At 46.0% G+C, this 24,094-nt stretch overlaps 1 protein-coding gene across 1 annotated transcript in view; it reads left to right on the top strand.

Moving 5' to 3' along the window:
- The window catches only part of fn1a (fibronectin 1a), a 32,051-nt gene continuing 7,957 nt past the window's right edge, over positions 1 to 24,094 (top strand). Inside the window, exons 1-34 of the mRNA XM_024286215.2 lie at positions 1 to 348; positions 3,305 to 3,430; positions 3,501 to 3,635; positions 3,712 to 3,843; positions 3,921 to 4,058; positions 4,216 to 4,374; positions 6,215 to 6,397; positions 6,478 to 6,660; positions 7,632 to 7,808; positions 10,936 to 11,091; positions 11,277 to 11,405; positions 11,657 to 11,800; positions 13,910 to 14,031; positions 14,103 to 14,271; positions 14,343 to 14,528; positions 14,605 to 14,733; positions 15,449 to 15,538; positions 15,620 to 15,814; positions 17,385 to 17,663; positions 17,918 to 18,181; positions 18,488 to 18,582; positions 18,714 to 18,882; positions 19,121 to 19,207; positions 19,280 to 19,471; positions 20,184 to 20,456; positions 20,679 to 20,793; positions 20,978 to 21,054; positions 21,132 to 21,221; positions 21,294 to 21,560; positions 21,633 to 21,749; positions 23,151 to 23,315; positions 23,392 to 23,547; positions 23,629 to 23,742; positions 23,820 to 24,089. Of these exons, the coding sequence (XP_024141983.1) occupies positions 213 to 348; positions 3,305 to 3,430; positions 3,501 to 3,635; positions 3,712 to 3,843; positions 3,921 to 4,058; positions 4,216 to 4,374; positions 6,215 to 6,397; positions 6,478 to 6,660; positions 7,632 to 7,808; positions 10,936 to 11,091; positions 11,277 to 11,405; positions 11,657 to 11,800; positions 13,910 to 14,031; positions 14,103 to 14,271; positions 14,343 to 14,528; positions 14,605 to 14,733; positions 15,449 to 15,538; positions 15,620 to 15,814; positions 17,385 to 17,663; positions 17,918 to 18,181; positions 18,488 to 18,582; positions 18,714 to 18,882; positions 19,121 to 19,207; positions 19,280 to 19,471; positions 20,184 to 20,456; positions 20,679 to 20,793; positions 20,978 to 21,054; positions 21,132 to 21,221; positions 21,294 to 21,560; positions 21,633 to 21,749; positions 23,151 to 23,315; positions 23,392 to 23,547; positions 23,629 to 23,742; positions 23,820 to 24,089 (5,419 nt within the window). The 5' untranslated portion in view covers positions 1 to 212. The remainder of the gene's footprint in view (positions 349 to 3,304; positions 3,431 to 3,500; positions 3,636 to 3,711; positions 3,844 to 3,920; positions 4,059 to 4,215; positions 4,375 to 6,214; positions 6,398 to 6,477; positions 6,661 to 7,631; positions 7,809 to 10,935; positions 11,092 to 11,276; positions 11,406 to 11,656; positions 11,801 to 13,909; positions 14,032 to 14,102; positions 14,272 to 14,342; positions 14,529 to 14,604; positions 14,734 to 15,448; positions 15,539 to 15,619; positions 15,815 to 17,384; positions 17,664 to 17,917; positions 18,182 to 18,487; positions 18,583 to 18,713; positions 18,883 to 19,120; positions 19,208 to 19,279; positions 19,472 to 20,183; positions 20,457 to 20,678; positions 20,794 to 20,977; positions 21,055 to 21,131; positions 21,222 to 21,293; positions 21,561 to 21,632; positions 21,750 to 23,150; positions 23,316 to 23,391; positions 23,548 to 23,628; positions 23,743 to 23,819; positions 24,090 to 24,094) is intronic.

The raw sequence follows: 24,094 nt of genomic DNA, 5'->3' as shown, positions 1-24,094 counted from the left end.
TTACGCACTGACTCCCGGTTCCGCGGGCGGTCGCTCCCCGCCTCCAGTGACCCCTCCCTCCCCCTGAGGGTCGGGCATGCCCATATAAATCGCTCCCCGCGCAGAGGGCTGTCCCGCACACGGACGCGCTCAGAACAAAGCCGCAGCAGCCTCTCTCTCTCTCCGGACGGAACCAAAGGAACCGTTACGCACGCGGAGCCGCCTTGCTCGCCATGGCCGCTCGCAGCAGCGCCTTCGCCGGGGTGCTGGTCGCCTTGTGTGTCGGGAGCGCAGTGAACTGCCTGCCCAAAGGGAGCCAGCGGGACCGGCGGCAGACCCTGGAGCATCACGTCCCCTCAGTCAACCAAGGTAACCGCAGAGCAGAACCTCCCGGTACCGCCATCCGAACCGGAGAGAGAGAGTTTTCATAGGTTTCCTCAGCTTCTTTACTAATGACATTTCTGCTTCCATGTTTGATTGGATCAGCATGAAGATGGTCAGATTACATTAGGGTCACAAGTTTGACCTTTAACCTCTTCTTCAGCTCCATCCATGTGATCAGAGTTCCTGCAGACAGAAGGTTCTACTCCAGGTCCGGTTCTGTTCTTCAGTCGGATCTAGAAACGCTGCTCATCAGAGCTTCTCTATATCAGCAAATTACTTTTAAAGAGTAATTGATGACTTTACTTTAGTTACCAGTAATCAAATTACTTTACTCATTCCGTTACTTTACTTTTTTTTACACTCATACAAATTCTCAGAGGAATAAACCTGCGAGATACCTTCAAAATAAAAGCATGGAGGCTACACAGGACAATCAGTTTTTGTTTTTCATTTCACCACAGAAACATGAGAAAATGTAGATTACATAGTGGCTTTCATAATGTATAAACAGGTTGCTCAATGACACTACGGCAGTGGAAAGCAGGTCATCAAAAACCTGCTCTTCGCTGAAATGTTTTTGCTTTTGTTTCTTACAAATTGGAAATAATTGAAAATCTCCAGTTACTGAATGTCCTTATGAATTTATCTTTATTTATTTATACTTTGACCAATCTCTAAATGTGCATAAGCGCACATGCGTCAAATAACTTTTTGTTTAAATATATAAGTATCCGTTTTGTTTCATTTAACCAAGAGAACATGTCTGAGCCAACAGTTTACACTAATTCATTAAAAAGTCCAGCTTTTAAGGCTATGAGACTGCTTTTTTTTACCATCTTGGTTTTAGTCGTTTGATGCTTAAATTTTATCTATCAGTGTTCTTCGTGTTTTAATCTACAGCGCTTTGTAGCGGTTTGGCTGTGTTAAAGCGCTTTATAAATAAGTTAATTAGTCACCGCACCAAAATGTGAGCAAAGAAGTAATGAGGCATTCTGTAGTCTAGTAATTGTAATTTCATGATCAAAATTTGGACTGTAATTCGTTATGTTACTACGTTATTGACAGAAGTAATTCAATTACAGTAATTCATCCTTTTCTAATTCATTACCCTCAACACTGCCCTCAGTTTCTGAGAACCGTCATCCACATTAATCCTGAAGCCCAAAAGAAATCTGTCACAATACAATGGAGTTTTGGGAACTTGATAGTTTGGTTTATGTCAAGCAATTTAAAAAACAAGGGAAAAGACAACAAAAATAAGTGATTTGAAAATAATTACATGAAAAATGAAACTATCTTCTTGGATTTAAAATGTTCCTAATCATAAATGGGATTAAGTGCCTTTCAGGGAATCCTCGTACAAGTTTATGTTGATTTGAAAGTGAAAATAGTTCAAATGTTCTTTTGTTTTTGGTAAATCTAGCTCAGAAGTCTGCAACCTTCAACACTTAAAGAGCCATTCGAGTCGGTTTCTCACAAACTACCACCCAGAAGGAGCCACAACGTCTTTAATCACACTTTAGAAAAATAAGACACTGATCTGCACTAATATTTAACTATGATGAGTATAAATGAAATGTTGATTTTTGGTATAAATAAAACATAGACAGATAGAGAAAATAACCTTAAACTGTTCATAACTTTGGACAGAAGTTCACATGAAGTCCTTTCAAAATAAAATATATCCTTTACCACATCTCAATGCAGAAAAAGTAGTAATGGGTAGTGTGATGTCAGCAGGGATTTAAAGAGAAAAAAAACAGTTTATTTTACTTTTTCAGCCTGAAAATCCAATTAATTAGAATGAAATCAGAGCTGGTTAAGTGAACCTTCCTGTATTTTTTAACAATACGATGCACTTAAATCCTTGAATTTGTTCAAAAATATGAATTCTGGTTGTGTTTACTGACCTCCATTTGATTTTAAAAAGTTCTGTCTGTTTCAGTCCGACTCAAAGCAGAACTGCTTGTTGGAGCATTACAGCTACCATAGTCAGGAGCCTCACTGAGTGATTGACTACTTACCTTTTTGTTTACTCTACTGCTTACTTTTTACTTTACTACACATAAAACAAAAACTTGTTTTTTTGTTTAAGAGAGCCACAGTAAAAGGTTAAAAGAGCGACGTGTGGCTCTGGAGCCGCAGGTTGCAGACCCCTGATCTCGACGAACATCTTGTCCTGATGCCGGTCGCTCTTTTATGCAACTGCAGCAACAGAACGCTCTTCTTTCATTCAATTACGAAAGAGGAGAGTTAAAGGCAGAAGAAGCCAGACCTTGTGAGCAGCAGGGCTGCTCTTTGTGTTCTGCTGTGGTTTGGGCGAGTCTGTTTCCATCTGCCCCCCCACCCCCGACTGGCTCCGCCTATACCAGGAGTCAGCAACCTTTAACAGTAAAACAGTCATTTGGACTCGTTTTCTACTGATCAAAACTTAGGAGCTGCATAGTCATACTTTAACCTTTAAAAAGTTGGATTTGTATTCATTACTTTATATTTTTAATAATAAATATAAATTATGTATATTTTTTGGCATAAATTTTAAGTAATCAATTTATAAATTTAACTAATCTAAATTAAAGAATTCCTAATTAAGTAATCCTTACTTTGAAAAACATACTATTTTATTTGTCTTTTATTTATTTTTTTACTTTTTCCCCTCTTTATCCTCAGTAGTCTTATACTGCTGGGTTTTGTTGTTTTAGTTTGGGGTTGGCCCTTGGTAGTCTTCGTTTGGGGGCTTTATTTGTTTTCTTTAGGAGGAGCTGCTGACTCAGACGGTCGACATGCTGGGTCAGCAGTCTCTCTGACTTATTTTAGGTTTGGCTGAGGATCCACCATGGAGAGTTAAAAGGGCCACATGTGGATCTGGAGCTGCAGGTTGCAGACTGCTTGTCTGTACGTGTTTTAATGAGTATGTCTTCTCCTCTCCTGCTCGGCTCAGAGGGCTGCACAGAGAACGGCCACTTCCACGGCATCAACGAGCAGTGGGAGCGTCCGTTTCGGGGCAGCACCCTCATCTGTACCTGCCACGGAGTTGCTGGGATCAAGTGCAGCAGCAAACCTGAAGGTTGGTTTGCGTTATTGCGTCTACTTTTCGGGCGATCACAACGTCTGTTCACGACGGCTTCTTTTCGCAGAGGAAAAGTGCTACGACAAAGAAATCCAGCAGTACTACGCGGTGGGAGAAACCTACGAGAGACCCAAGGACGGCATGATCTGGGACTGCACCTGCATCGGCTCTGGGAAGGGCAAGATCAGCTGCACCATCGCTAGTACGTACGCCTGCGTGGCTGCAGCTCACCATCACCACCCTAGAGGACGCGTCTCACCAGGAATCTTCTCTTCCAGATCGCTGTCATGAGGGCGGGGCTTCATATAAGATAGGAGACACCTGGAGGAGACCTCATGAAACAGGAGGCTACATGCTGGAGTGTGTCTGCCTGGGCAACGGTAAAGGAGAGTGGACCTGCAAACCTGTTGGTGAGTGAATCAAAGAAGTCTACATGTGAGAGTCTGTGGAGGGAAGACAAGGTCGATGACGAGTCCGTGTCCCGCAGCTGAGCGCTGTTACGACAGCTCAGCGGGAAACTCTTATCTGGTTGGGGAGACGTGGGAGAGACCATACCAGGGATGGATGGTGATGGACTGCACCTGTCTGGGTCAGGGAAATGGACAAATCACATGCACATCAAGAAGTAAGCCCCGCCCCCACACCGTAAACTTTAACGGAGGCTTCTCAGCTTCATTAGCATCCTAGAACACGTCAAGCCGGTTCTTACTTAAAACAAAGAACCAGTTTCAATAGCCTCTCTTTGGGGGTTCTTCTGAACCATTTTTCTGTTTCCCCCCCAGATCGCTGTAACGACCAGGACGTCCTGAAGTCTTACCGAATTGGAGACACGTGGACCAAGGCGGACGCCCGCGGAAACCTGCTGCAGTGTCTGTGCATGGGGAACGGGCGCGGGCAGTGGAAGTGCGAGCGCCACGCCTCTCTGCACACCACGGGCCTGGGTGAGACCCCCCGCCCCGACTCTCAGGGAGATAAGGGCCGAAGTGATGAAGTGGGACAGACATGTCTTAAGATTATGAGCTCATGAGGTGGGGGGGCTGTGGGAACCGGCCAGTGGGAGAATGTGCGCCGATTGAAGTGATTATGGGGCGTGACTCTAAAACATGTGCTTGTTCTTAGTAAAGGTCAGTAAAATTCATAAGAGCAGCACCTCTTCTGCTTTTCATCGCCGTGTTTTATGGGTCTTCATATTTCACTGATACACGTTTGTACATTAGAGATACTTTTTACCTGCTTTAGTGCCGTGTGTGAGGATGTCTCAGAGTACAGTTACCTATAAAGATGTCATTCTTCATTCACATTCATCACTCTCTCAGCTTAATGTCATCTTTTCATGCAACCAAACTTTACTTTGGTCGACACCAAAGATTGGATAATCTCTAAAATCTGTTAGAATGAGGTGGACTTTTAAATGGTAAAATGGTAAATGGGGTATACTTGTATAGCGCTTTCTACCCTCCTTCGAAGGCCCAAAGCGCACCACAGTCACAGACCCATTCACACACTGGTGGAGGCTCCGCTGTTGAACACTAGTGCCAACCTTCCATCAGAGGCAATTTGGGGTTCAGTGCCTTGCCCAAGGACACTTTGATATGTTGGCGGGCAAAGCGGAAATTGAACCAGCAATCTTCTGATCAGGAGTCAACCGCCCTACTGCTGCACCGCGGCCGCCTCATTTTAGAGGAGCCACACTGCGGTTCTGGTTGATCTGGTTTTGGGTCGCAACCCACAAAATTTCAGTCGCAAGCTATGACATTCAGGTCACGACCTACATGATTTGAGTCGCGATCCACGAGATTCAAGTTGCAACCCATAAGACTTGAGTCGTGACCCACGAGACTGAAATCGTGGCTGATGAGACTTGAGTCACAACGAACGAGACTTGAGTTATGACCCACAAGATTTGAGTCGAGACCCATGAGATTTGTGTTGCAACCAACAAGATTGGAGTAGTGACACTCAAGATTCGATGTGCGACCCACAAGATATGAGTCACGACCCACAAGATTGAAGCTGCAACTTGCAAAATTTGAGTTGCCACTCACTAGACTTAAGTCGTGCCCCACAAATTAGACTTGTGAACCATGAGATTTGAGTTGCTACCCACGAGATTGAAGTTGCAACTAGTGAAATTTGAATCGCCACTTATTAGACTTGAGTTATGCCCCACAAATTTGAGTTGCGTCCCTCGAGATTTCATTCACGACCCATGAGACTTAAGTATCAACCCAGAAGATTTGAATCGCGACCCACGAGACTTAATTCGCAGATAACGAGACGTGAATCAGGTGACCATCGTAAGGAGGTCGGAGCAGTTTGCAGCGCTTGCTGTCTCACGTTTAAATTCTCTCTCCAATCATCTTTGATCTATTATCAAAGCATCTACAGCGGTTTTTTATTATGGTTTTGCTGTTTTTAGCCAAAATCTAAAAACCTGTGTCATTTACTGGGACTATTTCTGCAGAGCAGCAGAAGTTCATTAGAAATTCACCTGAGTTGTGCTCTGGACTGCATTTCCCATCATACCTTTGTAGCATCTCCTAAAGACTTTCAAACAGCTTTTTTTGTCTGTCCCTGATTTACAACAGTTTGAATAAAGAAGTACTCATAAACACAATTTTTACCTATTAAAAAACATCTCAAGAACATCCTATTTTCATTGGAGTGGGACTTTTTTCCAGACGTTTTCAGTGAATGATGTTCAAAGCTGGTTTTCTTGGTCCATTGTTGCGGTCGTTTTTGCATTCTGAGTTTATTAACTCAGATTTCTTCACAACATAGGCAGTGGCTCCCGTGTCATCACCAACATCCAGCCCGTCAGTCTGCCTCAGACCCCCCAGGAGGGAACCTGTGGGACCGACAGTGGTCTGACCTACTTCATTGGACAGCGCTGGTTCAAGAACCAGGGAGCGAGGCAGATGATCTGCACCTGCCTGGGGAACGGAATAAGCTGTGATCCGTGGGGTGAGAAGCTGTTGTTGAACTAGTGCGCATACAGGTGGAGGAGGAGCATGGCTGAACTACGTTCTGGTGTTCTCTTTCAGATGGACCGGCTCCGGTTTACGGCGGCAACTCCGGCGGCCTGCCCTGCGTCTTCCCTTTCGTCCACAAGGGGAAGACCTACCACTCCTGTACCTCTGACGGCCGCAGCGACGGCCAGCTGTGGTGCTCCACCACCTCCGACTTCGAGAAGGACCAGAAGTACTCGTACTGCACAGAGAAGAACGGTGAGAGGACAACCGGCGGTTTTGGTAGAGAGGAATCTTGGGAAATAAAAGAATTTAAACTAGAAATGGAGCTACAGACTTTTATCTGAAGCTTGTTGTACAGCAGTTTAGTGTGAATTTTGTTTTTTGAGTCCCAAACAGGCTCAGTTTTAATCTTTTAGCTTTTCTCATCCAGTTTGCAAGTTTGCGTCAATTGGTTGTGGAGGGTTAGAGTTATGGTAAACGTTAGGATTAGCGTTAACATTAGGGTTAGCGTTAGCACTAGGGCTAGTGTTAGCGTTGATGTTAGAGTTAGCGTTAGTGTTAGGGTAGGTGTTGGGGTTAGCATTAAGATTAGGTTTAGTTCTGGGGTTAGCGTTGGGTTTAGTGTTGAGGTTAGGGTTGGGGTTAGCATTGGAGTTTAGTATTGGGGTTAGCTTTGGGGTTAGCGTTGGGATTAGCGTTAACATTAGGGTTAGCGTTAGCGCTAGGGTTAGTGTTATAATGTTAGAGTTAAGGTTAGCGTTAGTGTTAGGGTAGGTGTTGGAGTTAGCATTAAGATTAGGGTTAGTGCTGGGGTTAGCGTTGGTGTTAGCATTAGCGTTGGGTTTAGTGTTGAGGTTAGGGTTAGCTTTGGAGTTAGCGTTGGGATTAACATTAGGGTTAGTGTTAGCATTAGTGTGAAAATTAGCTTAGGGGTTAGCATTAGGGTAAGCATTAGGATTAGCGTCGAGGATAGCATTAGCATTGGGGTTAGCGTTGGTGCTAGCATTGGGATTAAAATTAGAGTTAACATAAGAGTTAGCTTTGGGGTTAGTGTTGCGGTTAGCATTAGCATTGGGGTTATTGTTAGGGTTTGAGTCATTGTTAGGCTTTGCGTTGGGGTTAGCGTGGGGTTGACTCTGCACCTGGAGCTTGTTTTCTCTCCTCATTTCAAACACAAAGATCTTCAACTGGGATATTTTTGAATAAGTTTCTCTCTACTTTCACAGTGGTCGTGGCAACAAGAGGAGGCAACTCCAATGGTGCTTTGTGTCATTTCCCCTTCCTCTACAACGGCCGGAACTACACCGACTGCACTGCAGACGGACGCCGCGACGGCATGAAGTGGTGTGGCACCACAGCCAACTATGATGCAGAGCAACATTTTGGTTTCTGCCCCATGGCTGGTACGTTTGTGGCTTTTTTAGATTTGCTTTGTTTGGTTTGCAAAAACAAAGACTTTTGGTTACAAATCTGAAAATGTTTCTGGCCCCGTGTAAACTCATGCTGGGACTTTCCCAGGAGGCCAGATTTGAACCCCTGACTAACCGACTGAACCATTGGAAGGACAGGATTGGTTTTCCCAGTTTGTATGTTTGAATGCACCAGTATATCAAGTATAAGGAGAAAAGAGTGAAAAAATAGAGAAGGGAGTGACCACACAAAGCAAACCTGCCAGTTATTTTATCTTCTAACCCTGTAAAACCTTTCAGATTAATGAAGATGAATCTGTGACACCATCAAGTCACGTCTGTCTAAAGCTGTGACTCAGGCAGACGCCGCTTCCTAAATCCCAGTTTTCCTGCTGGGATTCCTGCGATCTGATCAGAGTCTTTTTGTTTCATTTCTGTCCTTTTGAAGCAGAAATCCCTCAGAGACTCAGTGAGCTTTCCAACTGCTGATAAGATCAGTAATTTACTAGTCATGAGGGTAACTAACGTGATTAGCGCAGCTAATTGCGGCGTTCCTCCCAGTCTCATGTGAAATGCGCGTCCGCCTCGGGCTGCTAGAGGCCACGCTCAATCTTTTGTTTACAATTCTGATGCTGTTTTTGCTGAACTCTCCTCAAAACACTGAAATTGTTCTGATAATTTTGTTGTAACTTGGCAGAGACGATCTCATGCTGACCCGCTGCAGGAGAGACCTACAGCGACAGGGGGTCCTGAAAGGCCTTTTGGTTCACAGTTTGTTGCTGAAACCACCCTGTCAAGTTTGAACAGCGGGGGGGAGATGAGGGCTGTAAACTTTTGTCTGTTCGAACAGACGCTGCTGTTGAGATGTTAATGCCGATGTTTACACGAGGAGCTGCTGCTGCTGCAGATGGTTGGATAGGATCCGCCTCTGTTTGTGTCTCCAGCGTCAGTCCCATCATCTTCACCAGGAGAAGTTCTGACCTCACTGAACTCTTCTAAACTTCTCTAACAGAAGGATCAGATCATACAAATATTTCACCTTTCATCTTAATATCCAGATGTGCTGCAGATGTCTGAAAGCTGGTTTGTAATTTGCAAGAAAAACAGACTTTTAATGAGAAGAAGAGTCGTGTTGTGTCCGGGACGTTTCATACTTTATAGAAGATCTTCAGGAAGAACCATCCAGAGCAGGATTTAATTCACTTTTGAATTAAAGAAGAATCGTGTCAGGTTAATGATAAGGAAAACCCCAGGAACGACGAGCAAACATTTGTCAGACCAGGGAAATTCAGGAGCGTCTGGAAGTATGATGCAGCGTCTGAGTGATGATCATAGAGGCAGGAGTAAAAAGGTGATCGACGACAAAAGACTGGATATCCTTCGTTTCTGACACTCTTTTCCACATTGGAGATCCACAGACGAACAGAGGATCCACAATCCAAAAATAATAATTAAAAAAAAAAAAAAAAAACTCCAGGAGAGGTAAACAGGTCAGCACTGGAGGGAAGAAACTTGGCAGAGGGACACAACAGGTCAGGTCAGGTCAGACTCCTAGACTGCAATTGGCAGGAAAGACAATCCGACAGCAACCAAAGATCTGCAGCTTCTTAAGAAAGGAGGCCCCCAGGTGGAGTCGAGGAGCTGACAGGGTGGAAAGATTAATGACAAAGAGACACGTTCGTGAAGCGTTTCCATTTCATCCCTCCTGAGGCCGCCAGAGGTGGAGCTGTCAGCACTGAAAGATCCTTCTTTCACATGCATAGCACTAGAATCTATCGACCATAAAGTCACCTGTGACCCCCTGGTGACCCCACGCAAGGTTTAAGGTCACCAGGAGCGCGGTCCAGAAGGACTCTGGCGGCTGTCTGAGATTCATGGAAATGTAGTTGAATACCTAACTTTCATTTTTACATTTCCATTACATCAGAGATGAGAGATTATCCAGCCTCCATCCAACCTTCTCCGAGCTTCACCGTCACTTCCTTTCATGGGTTGAATCATCACACCTTGTTCTTTCCTTTCACCAAAGCAAACATTAGCCTTCAGCTGTTTCTGCAGACGTTTGAGCTCATCCTCATGTCCTTTAACACCGGAGCTCCAGTGTTTGTGATCTTTGATTTACTGTTACCTTTCAACCGTTAACACAATAATTCCAATAGATTCTGGAGGAGAAAAGCGGCTCGTCGAGATTTGAGTCACGCTCCACGAGATTTGAGTCTCGAACCATATTTGAGTCACGACCCACAAGATTTGAGTCACGACCCACGAGATTTGAGTAACGACCCACGAGATTTGACTCGTAACCCACAAGTTTTAAGTCGCAACCCACGAGATTTGACTCGTGACCCACAGGTTTTAAGTCACGACCCATGAGTTTTAAGTCACGACCCACGAGATTTGAGTTGCGACTCACAATATTTAAGTCACAACCCATGAGATTTGAGTCGTGGCTCACGAGACGTGAATCAGTTGAGTCACCTGGAGTAAGTCGGAGTTGTTCGCAGTGCTTGCGGTCTCTCGTTTATAGTCCCACTCAGATCATCTTTCATTTATTATCAAAGCGTTTGTCTGTTTCTGCAGAAGTTTGAGCTCATCCTCATGTCCTTTAACACTGGAGTTCCAGTGTTTATGTTCTTTGATTTACTGTTACTCTTGAACTGTTAACACGATAATTCCAGTAGATCCTGAAGAAGAAAAGTGGCTCGTCCAGATTTGAGTCGTGATCCACGAGATTTGAGTTGTATTTATGGTTGAAAAGTTACAATATGTTAAAGATTTTGTGTTTAAGCATCACCAGCAACGCCTCAAAGGGTTAAACGGATTCAAACCCTTGGTGAAATGAAGCCGTTTAACCACAGCCACACTCCCTGTGTCTCATAAACGCAGCATCTGCTCGTCCCACCCACGACTTCTATCTTTAAACCCACACGGTCTTTTGATTATCTAAGAACACATTGTGACCGTAGGCTATGGTGCAGCGAGCAGCTGTCTCTGGCTTGTAATCAGGTGACTTTCCCGGCGGACGCAGGTGTTTGTGACGGTTGGATCCTGCTGGGATGATCACAGGAAGGGGATCACTGGAGGGGAATAGTTCAGGATCTGTAATGTGTGTGCTTTCCAGTTCACGAAGAAGTGTGCACAGCCAACGAGGGAGTGATGTACCACATCGGAGACCAGTGGGATAAACGGCATGACGTCCTGGGTCACATGATGCGCTGCACCTGCGTTGGTAACGGGCGCGGCGAATGGAGCTGCGTCGCATATTCCCAGCTCAAAGGTACGCACGTGTGTGTGTTATTGGAACTGCCCTGCAGTATTAGGATGTCCTGAGTGAGGAGGTGAAAGGTCAGACATTACAAAGGTCAGCCTGCACACCTGCACCTTAGAAACCTTCGGTGAATCCAGACCATCTCCAGGCTGTGGATGTGCACGTTTGGTTTCATCTGTGTGTGTCTTTGGCAGACCAGTGCAGCGTGGATGGTTTGACCTACGAGGTCAACCAGACCTTCACCAAACAACACGAGGAGGGATACATGATGAACTGCACCTGCTTCGGACAGGGACGCGGGCGCTGGAAGTGCGACGCCGTCGGTGGGTTTTCCAGATCAAAGCCGAGCGTTAGGGAGGTTACAGCCGAGCTGCTTTCATGTTTCCAGTATCTCCTTGGAGACGGCAATAAAACAGGAATGAAAACATAAAAACACGAGACACGTTTGCCCTGAGAGATCAGTTTAACTTTAGTTAAAAACACATTTCTGCTTCATCTGCTGCAGAAGTTTAAATTAAAAAGAGCGGGATGGTTGTTTGGAATCTGATCTTTTGAACGCCACTCTCACCTCCAGATCAATGCCAGGAGCCTGAAACCAGAGTTTTCTACCAGATCGGGGACAGCTGGGATAAAGTCATCCAGGGGATTCTCTACAAGTGTTACTGCTATGGAAATGGAGTTGGAGAGCTGAGCTGTGAACCGCAGCAGTCATTTTCCGGTAAGACGGTAAAAGAGTTTTAAACCGTGTTCAGAGGATTCCGGGTCTAATCTCATTTAGTTTAACCTCCTCGCCACAGCGCTGGCTCTGCTCTGAAATGCTGAAGTCACCTCCAAGAAGAGGCATTACTTTGATGTGAGACAGAGATGGGAGGGGCTTTGCAATTTCCTCTTTTACTAGCCCCCCCCCAGGTCGAGCCTTTGTTCCCGGCAGCATGTGGTGCGTCCCCCGGCTTGTTGCCACAGCTGTACTCTACGGTTCATGCCTGCATGGGAGACGCGCCCAAAGCTCCGCGGCTGAACGTCTGCGGTGCAGTTTTACGATGTTTCCATCACGTCGAGGAAAGTCTCACCTGTAGAGCTAAACGGTCTTTGTTATGAGGGTTATTGTGCATCTTCATGAGTTGTGATGGTGATGCGCATGAGCAGACCCTCACGGATTCCAGGATTATTTTTGGGAATCACTGATGAACTTCTGAATCTAAATTTGCAGTTTTTTGTTCCATTTCTGTTTAACTTCCAAAATATTTATATATATTTTTATAATCTATATTTTTTTTCTTAAGTTTGATTGTTAGACAAGTTTGATTGCTGGACACATTTGATTTTTTGCTAGAAAGATTTGATTTCTGAAGACATTTGACTGCTGGACGCATTTGATTATTTGTTGGATACGTTTGGCTGTTTGCTTCATAACTGTGTTTACCAACTGGATACATTATATTGTTACGTTTGATTGCTGGATAACATTGTTGGATAACATTGTTAGTTGGATACGTTCGATTGCCTGCTGGATGTGCACAGAGGTGCAGGATGTAGGGCCGTGCTCTATTGCAAGAGGCCATAAAAGCAACCATCTGTGAACTGGTTGTATGTGCTCAAGCATGCAGAGATTTAAGGGCAGCGCGAGTTCCAGGCCTGAACCCTGCTGGCTTTCTTAAAATCCCATAAAAGGTAAAAATGGAAAGCCTAAGTTGGGGATTATTTTTACAAGTTTTTACTAGCCTTAAAGTGAGCTTGTACATCGATAAGATCTCAGAGAAGTTCTTCAGTTTTCTGCTGGAGCCAGCTGTGCTTTCAGACCTGCGTCCGGACTTCTGTTCGTCTTTGATGGCTCCTTATCACCGCCAGGTTTGCTTCTGTCTCAGTGTCGACAATAGATGTTGTGTCTGTCTTCAGAGTCAGGGTGTGTGGGTCCATTCATGAGGAAGGAACCCCAAACCTGCCATACCCACTGGAAGTGTGCGTTTGTTTACAGGCCCCTCCCACACACATGGCCCTGTGGGTCGGTAATTGATCCCAGATTGTTTTTGAGGTTTGTGCATCTGCTCCAGCCTCTGGTTAACCCAGCCACTTGCTCAGAAACTTGGATTACAGGTCTGCAGTTTGGAGAGGCGGTTAGCAAACCTCAGTTCTTTATAGGAGCTACCAGGCAGCTTATGTGAGGACCACATGAGCATCAAAGATGACTCAGAACATCCCGGTTCTATCAAGCTCCATGTTTTCTGCAGGCTGGGGTGGACGCCCCCGTGTGTCTTCAGTTCATGGAAACACCCGGTTTTCCAACAAGCACTCACGAATGGTCAACTTAACTTTTCTTGTTTTCTTAATTTATCGTTTTCCTGGTTTCTGGATTCCTGGGATTGGGCTCAAAAGTTTACATGAATTTGGTTTAAACGGAACTCAAAAGTACAAGCTGCCTCTGAAAACTGCAATCACTGAACCAAACATAAAATGTTTATTCACTGCCAACCTGTTTTTGCTCTTTTGCACTGAGTTCTGGACCAGTTTCCTTTCATTGGACACTGCTTCTGTTTGGTCTTCAAACTACATGTTTTCAAATCCCAAACTGGGTTTTTTAGTTTGTGTATTAGCGTTCCTAAAGCTAAAAAGGAGCAGAAGAGTAAACATTTTACACTTCAGGAGTGGAAGTCTGTGCTGGAATTTAACACGGAGCTGAGACTTTTTCCCCGCTGCCTGTACGGCGTGTTCGGGGAAAACATCTGACCGCCAGTCGCAGGTCACGTGCAGATGTTTCTCAGACTGTTGGCCAGCGTGAAGCATCGCTGTCTGCAGCTTCACGGTTGATGCTTTGCTCCCTGTCCTGCAGGTGGTTATCGTCCCGTCCAGGTCATCATCACAGAGTCGGGGAACCAGCCCAACTCCCATCCCATCCAGTGGAACTCGCCTTCGTCCGCTCACATCGTCCAGTACATCCTCAAGTGGAGAGTGGTGAGTTTCCTGATGAAGGGAGCGTCCTCCGCCTCAAACTTTCCTCTGAAAGTGTCTGAATCTGACTGCAGAAAGACTCGCGCAGCCCCTGGAGGGAGGTGATGATCCCCGGCCACCTGAACTCCTACACCATCTCGGCTCTGAAGCCGGGCATCACGTACGAGGGCCAGCTGATCAGCGTGCTGCGCTTCGGACGCAAGGAGGTCACCCGCTTCGACTTCACCACCAACTATGGATCATGTGAGTCCACGGATACTCCGAGTGTTTGCATGAGGAACACCCTAAAAACCTCTGGTCTTCTTCTGTCGCAGTGGCTACCACTAAGGGCGAGGCCACGCCGCTGCCGGCGGTGGTGGACATCTCAGAGTCCGTGACGGAGATCACCTCCAACAGCTTCGTCCTGTCCTGGGTCTCGGCCTCAGACACGGTCTCTGGTTTCAGGGTGGAGTATGAGCTAACGGAGCAGGGCCAGGCCCGAGGACAGCCCATGGTTTTAGGTCGGCAGAGTTTACGCTTCGGCTTTTGACTTGCCCAGAAGTTTTTTACGAACAAAAATCCTCCTTCTGTCATCAGACTTGCCCCGAACAGCCAACTCTGTGATCATTAGTGAGCTGGAGCCTGGAACGAACTACACTGTTTATGTCTATGAGGTTATAGACGGAGAAAAGGATAACCTCATCCTGACTACTTCTCAAACAACAGGTGAGTGGACGCCCCGGTTGTCCCTGCACGCCGCTTTGGGGCACAGAAGCCACACCAGTCTGTCCCGGTGGCTTCACCGATCACTAGAAGGGTTGCATTTGCTTCATGCATGCAACTAATGTTACCAGCAAAGCATTCCTAACCTTCTGGAACTGACAGACAGGCCGAACAGGATCAACATTTATTGAACATACTAAAACTAAAGTTTTAAAACTTTAAAAATGTAACTTTCTTCCAGAAATCAACTTAAACCTTAAATAACTTTCAATATTTTACCCTCTATAAAAATATATTTTGTTTAAAGTTAGAAATAAACAAAATGCTAAAACGAAAAGCACTCACACTTCTTTACTTTTACGTCATTTTATATGAAAAATTGCACGTCTAAATAACCATAAAAACATTTCCATAAAATAACAGTAAAATAAAATGATCTGGAGGGCCGGATATAATTACCAAAGGGCCGGATCTGGCCCCCGGGGCCTTGACTTTCACACATGTAGTCTAAGATGGACTTTAGCTTTTTTTTTAGATTCTGTGATCTGGGGTGCTGAAAGGGGGGGTAAAGGTGGCGGATTCTAGGGGCAAAGACTGAGGGGGAACCCACAAAGTCCCCTAATGCAAATTTGCCATTGTGTGTTTTAGAAATTCTAATGACTGAGTTATCAAAAGATAACCTGAATGACCTGAATCCGTCTAAATGTCTGTTCTGCAGCACCTGATGCTCCCAAAGAGCACGACGTGGAGGAGGTCGGAGAAACCTCCATCGTCATCAGCTGGGAGAAACCCCTCGCTCCCATCACGGGTCAGTGATCTCATCATGTGGTCCGGTCGGGTTCTGTGGGGGTTCTGTGGGTCTCCACCAGCTCATTCTGTCTTCACGCAGGCTATCGAGTCGTCTACACGCCGTCGCTCGAAGGAGAGAGCAACGAGCTGACCCTTCCAGACACGGCGACGTCGGTGACCCTGAGCGACCTCATGCCCGGGAAGCTGTATAACATCAGTATCTACGCGGTGGAGAACAGCCTGGAGAGCGAGCCCATCTTTGTGCAGGTCAGCACCTCCGGAGACCCGCTGCCAGGTGAGCACCGAGCATCCTTCTGCTCAGTCTGAACGTCAGCTTTAGCTTCAGTGGAGGATTTCCCGCCAAAACAGGAGAGTTTTCCGCTGCAAAGTGAAGTCAGTGAGTTCACAGCTGGTCTGCTCGGCTGCAGTTGAGTGAAGTTCATGAGTCTGCCAAGAATCGGCTGGATATTCATGAGATGCTGCTTGACAGCTGGACAAACCCGTAAAGAAAAACAGATTTGAGATGAAAACATTTCCAGGTTTTTTTCTCTCATTCTACAGAATTCCTGCTTTTTCTGGACAAAAATCAAAGTTAAAAGCAGTTTTTTCACAAGTTAGTTTGAATCTGTTGGATTTCATTCAACTTTAAGTCTGAGAAATCGTTTTTCTACTTTTTCCTTTGTGCTGTGAGCTCATCAAAGCATCATAATGACACTTAAGTGGAAGAACAAACATTAGAAATAGAAAACTGAAGTCATACTGAGTTCTGCTTTATTATCACCTGATTGTTTTTGCAGTTGTAAAAATTTTGAAAATTTGACCCCCGCCACATGTGGAAAAAGTCTCCAAAATTTGCATACACCTAGTAGGCTACCAGGCGAAAATACATTTTGGGCACAGTGAACGACATGCCCCCACCCCCACCCCCACCTCCCGGTAAGATGATGACGTCACGGCGAACGAATCCGCTGAAAAATTCTTATGGAGCCAAAAATAAATAAATTCAGAATACACAAACAAACCCAAACACACGTGTCAGTGATATTCAAGAAAACGAAATTATTATGGGATGTCCACACGATCTACGGCTTGGCGGCCATATTGTTTGAGACGTTTTCACATTTTCACAAAAAATTGGTTAAAAAAAAAAAAAAACTTGCTTGTGCGATTTTCACAAAGCTTCCTACACTTGTCACCAGATTACGTCTAATCACCATAGAAGTTTCAGTGACCTTTGACCTTGGGAAGAGGCCACTATCTTAACTTTTTTTTTTTTTCTAAAAAGCACCAAATGGATTTTCATCAATCGTTTCCTGACTTCTTGAACATCATTGGGGAACAATTGGGAAAAAAATGAGCAATTAGATGTTGTACATTGTGAGCAGCGTGTGAATGGCGAGCTCGCAAAAGTGGCGTTCTCCTATACTCATAGGAATATTGTGAACATTTTATATGTTAGTCCTTAACTAGAGCTTAGAAAAATGACATATAACATATTGGGAACGTGGGCGTGGTTAGCAAATAACCTCCGTTGCTAAGAAAATTTCAAAAGTTTACTTTTGCAGATTCTTTTGAAACTCACATTGATCTGATCGGTATCTCAAGGCGAACTAAACATTGAATGGTTGCTATGGAGATAAGACCAACAGAAAAGCCGCCATTTTGAAAATAGTGGTTTTTACATCAATTTGTCACATACCAGCCTTACAGAAGAGAAGGGGGGAGTCAGGGCTGTGTAGGGGCTGCTTAGCAAGTGGGTCGGGCCAAAGAGAGGCAGCGAGAGCGGCAGATTCATTTTTCTGTATTTTTTTCCATAATATCTACACAGATTCATGACCTTTTTACAAACGTTTTGTGTTTCTCAGACGAAGTGGAATCCCCCACCAACCTGCAGTTCTTCGAAGTGACCGATAACAGGGTGGTCTTGACCTGGTCCGGCCCACAGGGGGGCGTGTCGGGTTACCGGGTCACCGTGGTGGCGGTGGAGGACTCCGGTTCCCCCCAGACTGAGATGACTCTGCCCGTTGGACAGAACCCCTACAGTGAAGTGACGCACCTGGAGCCCGGCACGCTGTACCGCTTCAACGTCTACTCCATCCACAACGGCGAGGAGAGTCTGCCGCTGGTGGGAGAGCAGACCACCAGTGAGTTTAGGAGAGCGCCTGAGTCCAAGAGTTCTGGTTAATCACGTTAAAGTAAATTAGAATTAGCTTTTTTATTTCACTTTTTTGTTTCAATGAAATCTGCTAATTTTATGGAGCAGAAAACTCATTTTGGGTAAAAAGTTAAAACAATTCTTGTTTGCAAAATCCTTTTTTTTTCTAAACTGGGCCGCAGAGACCAACAGGAAAATGAGGAAAACTGAAAACGTCCCTAAACTGATGGTGTCTTCCTCCAGAGCCAGACGCCCCCACAGACATCCACTTCAGCAATGTGACTGCAGACAGCGCTGTGGTGCAGTGGTTTGCTCCCCGCTCCAAAGTCAGCGGCTACCGGCTCTTCCTCACCGTCGAGGGTTCGAACCCGATACAGCTGCGTCTGCCCGCCCGCCTGTCCCAGTACACCCTCCTGAACCTGAAGCCCAACACGCAGTACACCGTCACCATGCACTCCGAGCAAAGCGGCACGCTGAGCGCGGGGGAGTCAGCGGACTTCACCACCAGTGAGTGACCTCGAGTTACCTAAAGAAAAAAACGTCCCACTCATAAAAAACGACCACGTTTTAGAGATAAAGGTGAAGATCACAGGATTATCCATGATTCAGAACAGGAAGGATGATACGGTTGATCTTTCAGTGGAAAAATCTTTGAATTAAATGGAAGCTTTCATGAGATTCATCCTAAAGTCCTCAGTCTTGATCGGTGTCGTCTCTGAGCAGGAAAAACGCTCACAGCCTCATTTTGAGATCAAAATGTTGACATGATTCCTGTTTGCCTGTAAATGAAGTCTGACACCACATCGTCTGCAGATCTACCGCTGGGAAATGCCCCTCAGTTCACCACGGACGTGACCGACACGTCCATCGTAGTCTCCTGGACTCCAGTTCCTCACATCGGATACAAGGTTAGATACAAGAAACATGAGATTTTAACTCTAAATATGGGTTTTCTGAAGCTTTCAAACACTATAAACTAGTTTTTAATGAAGTTCTAGAGTCATTAATGAACTTAACACTCTGTCCGCGTGTCCATCAGCTGACGGTTCGGCCCAGTCTGGGAGGGGAGGCTCCGAGAGACGTGACCTCAGAATCGGGAAGCATCTTCATCTCTGGTCTGACCCCCGGAGTGGAGTACACCTACAGCCTGCAGCCCGTGGTCAACGGCCAGGAGCAGGGAACGCCGGTCACCAGCCACGTCGTGACTCGTAAGTGTCCAATAGGACTGGGAATCACTGGGTACCTCAAGATATGATGTGATACATGGCTCACGATATTGATAATATCGCGATACTGAAATAATTGGTAAAATCATCTCTAAAAACTCACATTATATAGAAGAACGCATGTTTAAGGAAAAGATATCCCTACGTATTTTTTAGCTTGAACACCTGAATCACGCCTGAATCAATAGATTCTGTTTGATTAGAACCTCTCCATCTGCAGCTCTGTCTCCTCCCACCGATCTGAACCTGGAGTCCATCCCTGGTACCGGGGAGCTCCTGGTCCGCTGGACTGGAGGCAGCGCTCCAGGTAAGCTGTGACAAAATAAACAATAAATAAACAATGACGGACCCTCCGTCATATGACGTCTGCCTCTGCCAGACATCACCGGCTACCGAGTGTCGTGCGCTCCCACCAAAGGACAGCAGGGAGAAAGTGTGGAGGAGAACGTAGACGCCGGGAAAGACTTCTGGGTCCTGGAGAACCTCCACCCGGGCGTGGAGTACAACGTCAGCGTGGTCACTGTGAAAGGAGACATGGAGAGCTCTCCGGTGTCCACCATCATCACGCCAGGTGAGTGGGAGGAATCGCTGATTCTAGATTCCAGCTGATGCCAAAAGAAACGTTCCAAAGAGGTTATGACGCATCAGCGGTTCCAACAGCATGATGAAAGTGTCGTCGTATCGCATCAACTTTCAACATGTAGCTGATAAAGTGTTTTCATACTAACACTTCATTCCTTTAGAGCTCACGTGTCAAAGTCAAGGCCCGGGGGCCGGATCCGGCCCTCCGGGTAATTCTATCCGGCCCTCCAGATCATTTTATTTCATTGTTATTAATGACCCGATGTTATCTTGAGCTCATTTCTAACTTGTATAATTTTGACAAAATATATTTTTATTGAGAGTAAAATATTGAAAGTTATTTAAGGTTTAAGTTGATTTATTCTGGAATAATATTCCTGCCTTTTTATTATTCATAATTATGTCAAATAGTTTTAACGTTTTAAAAAGGTAGTTTCAGAGTGTTCAGTAAATGTTTATCCTGTTCGGCCCGCGACCTCAGGTGTGGTTTGGATTCTGGCCCCTGTGTGGTTGAGTTTGACACTCCTGCTTTAGAGCCCTCAATGAAAATAGTTCATTGTCTGATCTCACTGGATGAGGATTTAGGAAGCAGACTTGGATTTGCCAAATATTCCAAGTTGCTTTGGTGACTCCATTTCCATCTGCTTCTGTCTTCCTTTCTGCGCCTTTCCCCGTCGTGTCCGTTTCTTCCTCGTATCCAGAGGTGCCTCAGCTGACCGACCTCAGCTTCGAGGACGTGGGCGACACCAGCATCAGCCTCCGCTGGTCTCCGTTTAACACCACCGCCATCACCGGCTACAAGATCATGGTGGTGACCGCCGGGGAGAGCCTCCCCATTTTTGAGGACACGGTCTCGTCGGGTACGGGCCACTACACCGTCTACGGGCTGGAGCCGGGCATCGACTATGAGATCAGCGTGATCACCATGACGGAGAACGGCGAGAGCGAGCCCACCACCTTCACTCACCAGACCTGTAAGAGCTGCTGCCTGATAGACGAAGCGTGAACAGGAAACAGTGTCTTGTAAACCCTGAGTTTGCTCAAATCTCTGCTCCATCTGGTTGGAGGTGTTGCACAAACTCTTGTTAATTTTTAAGATGCACAGACTGCTGTTTTTAAAACATTTTCTACTCTGAGACTCTTTTCAAAGTTGGGTTTCTCGTGTCCCGTCATTCACGCCGTTCTCCTGTGAGCAGCTGTTCCTGCTCCTACGGACCTGGGCTTTGGCGAGGTCGGACCAGACACCATCGAGCTGACCTGGGTGCCCCCCGCCGTGCCAAACCCTGCCAACATTAACAGCTTCATCATCAGGTACATCCCTCTTCACAGGAGGGTTTAAATGGTAAATGGCGTAATATAAAGTAACGACTAATGGACTATTTAATTAGTCGTCGACTATTTTAGCAGTCGATTAGTTGTCGATGAGTTGACTAACTGTGGCAGCCCTAGTGTTTACCGATCCTACCCTGGATGACTTCTCATGCTGCTCTTCCAGGTATCACCCCACAGACGACGAGGATGAAATCACAGAAACCAGTGTGGGGGGCGGGACCGATCGAGTCGTGTTGAGAAGTAAGTTGCTGTGAGCACTAATGTTGGTCAGCAGCGTAGACAGAACCGCTGATGCTTTCTTTCCATTTCCTCCTCAGACTTGCTGCCCAACACGGAGTATATGGTGAGCGTGGTGGCTGTGTACGAGCAGAGAGAGGGCTCTCCTTTGGTTGGAACCAAGAAAACAGGTGAGACGGGGCGCCCCCATGAAAACTGAATTTCTTTTTGTTCTTTTCTGATCTCTGGGCTTCTGATTCCAGCTCTGGATTCTCCGGTGGGGCTGCAGTTCTCTGAAATCATGACCAACTCCTTCACCGTCCACTGGCTGGCTCCCCAAAGCCGGTTCTCCGGTTACCGCATCCGTTACCAGATGCTGAGCGGCGGCAGAACTAAGGACGAGAGGCTTCCCCCCTCCAGGAGCCACTTCACTCTGACGGGGCTCTCTGCAGACACGGAGTACCTGGTCCACATCTATGCGGTGAGCGGCTCTGATGAGAGCCTGCCGCTCAGTGGGACCCAGAAGACAAGTACAGAGCCGGCCTTTTGATCGTTTTACTGACTGAATACATTTCCATGTTCTAAAATGGCTGTTTGTCCAGTTTCTGATGCCCCCACTGACCTGGAAGTGCTGGAATCGACCCCCACGAGCATCACCGTCCGTTGGACTGCTCCACCAGTCACTGTGCGATACTACAGGATCACTCATGGGGAGACGGGTAAGCACCAGCAGATGCTTTCAGAGTCAACTGTGTCTCCTGACAGACTTCAAAAGCTGGAAATCATTGTTTTCATTGAGGGTCGTGAATCTGATCATAAATCTCAGTTTAATATCCGGACATGGAGTTCCCCAGAGGTCGTTCTTGGTTCTTCATCTTTGCTTTGTGTCGATGATGAACCACAAGAGTTACAGCTTTGTCACAAACACTTTAGTTCATGTTATATCACTGCTGCCAAAGTTCTAACGAGAAGCAGGAGCTTTACTGTTAACTCTCTCCACGTCTGCAGGCGGAGATTCTAACTTTTACACTCAGAACTATTGGCAAGGATCCGGCGATACGATACATATCGTGGTACACGCGTCATAATACTATATGCATCCCGATATATCCCAAGACTTAAGAAGGATCTGAATATTATTGCATTTTTCACAAAAGTAAAATTCACGTAATTTAAAGATCAGAACAAAAAAAAGCAGTAAGATAAAGATAAGATAAAATAAAAAAGAAAAATGCAAAGACAAAGCAAGAAATTTGTTGCTGCGCTTCGTAAAGAGAAGACAAAAGAATTATGACAAAACAGTCGAAATGCTACGAGGATAAAGTCGTAAAATTATGAGAAAAACAAAGTCAAAATTTCACAAAATGAACTTATTGAAATTACTATAAAATAGTCACAGTTTTAGGAAAACAAAATTGACTATTTCATAGTCAATTAGTCTTTACTTTATATTACATGGAGTCGTTGTGTAGTAAAAGGGAAAGTTATAATAGCATTCTGCTAGCTTATTGCACTATTTTTACATTTATTAAGATTTTTTTAGGCTAATTTGGAGTTAGCTAATATTTCAGCTACATGCTAGCTGTTTGGGCTAATTTGGGCTTTTTTTCAGTTTTTTAGGCTAATTTATTATTTAAGTAATATTTTAGCTGCCTGTCAGCTTCAGTGATTTCAGCTATTAGCACTAGCATCTTCAGCGGCCAAATGCAGCATTCACACTAGCATTATCACAGGTAATGCTGTATATCTAGTTTTTAGTTAGTTTGAAGCTAATGATGTTACGATGTGTGCTTTATATGTAGTTTTCCCATGACCCGATTAGTCGACTAATCGGAAAAAATAAACAGTGATCAGTCGACTATTAAAATAATTGCTTGTGGCAGCATTAGCCTAAAGTCAGGCCTCGAGGGCCGGTTTCCTGCTGGTTCTCCAGAAATCCTGCTGCTGATTACCTGGATCAGGTGTGTTTGGCCAATAAGGAGCTTCAATGGCAGGTTGGTTAGAAAACACGGGGGACACCGGCCCTTGAGGACTGGATTTGGAGACCCCGGTCTAGAAGAACCGCAGTCAGAATCCCTAATGATTATTCAGAGTTTTAACCTCAGTGTCCGTCTATGCAGGAGGCGAGAGTAACCCGAAGGAGTTCACCGTTCCCGGCTCTCAGTCCACCGCCGTCATCAACAGCCTGAAGCCCGGCAAAGACTACACTATCACCGTGTACGCCGTGACCGGCAGAGGAGACAGCCCCGCATCCAGCATCCCCATCCACGTCTCCCACAGGACAGGTACGCCGCCGCTCAGGTGTGGCTGGGATTTCCGAGGGTTCCGCCTCCTCATCTCTCCCTCTCTGACCTCTCTCAGCCGTGGACTCTCCGTCAGACATGCAGGTGACGGACGTGAACGACAACAGCGTGACGGTGAGATGGAGCCCGGCCCCGGGCCCCGTCAAAGGGTACCGAGTGACGGGGGTCCCCAGAAACGGACAGGGCCAGACGTACACGGAGGTGGTGGCTCCAGGTGTGGCGCTCATCTTCTCTCTGAATGTTTTCAGCCGCAAACATCCGGCGGGATTCAAACTTTTCTCTTTCTCTGCTCCAGATCAGACCGAGCTGACATTCTCCGGCCTGATGCCTTCAGTAGAGTACGTCTTCAGTGTGTCCGCTCTCGGACAAAACGGCGAGAGCTCTCCGCTGGTGGTGAACGCTCTGACAAGTGAGGGCTCAGTGGTTCTCAGTAACACCATTACACCTGGAAAACTTCAGGAAAACTCAACCTCTGCCTGTTTTCAGATGTAGACCATCCAAAAGACCTGACCTTCTCAGACGTGGACACCACCTCCCTGCGGATCACATGGGACAGTCCTGAAGGAATCGTCACGTCCTACCGGGTCTTGTATTCCAGCTCGGAGGAGGGGGAGCGGGAGCTGCTTCCTGCTCCCAGAGGAGACGCCGAGTCCGCCATCATCTACGGACTCCAGCCCGGCACCGAGTACACCGTGAAGGTCGTCGCCACGCACGACGGCAAGGTCAGCACGCCACTGACCGGGACACAAGCCACAGGTAAA

Source organism: Oryzias melastigma, linkage group LG21 (genome assembly GCF_002922805.2).
Source record: "Oryzias melastigma strain HK-1 linkage group LG21, ASM292280v2, whole genome shotgun sequence".
In the NCBI taxonomy this organism is placed as follows: domain Eukaryota; kingdom Metazoa; phylum Chordata; class Actinopteri; order Beloniformes; family Adrianichthyidae; genus Oryzias; species Oryzias melastigma.
This window is presented reverse-complemented; position numbering and strand designations above follow the sequence as displayed.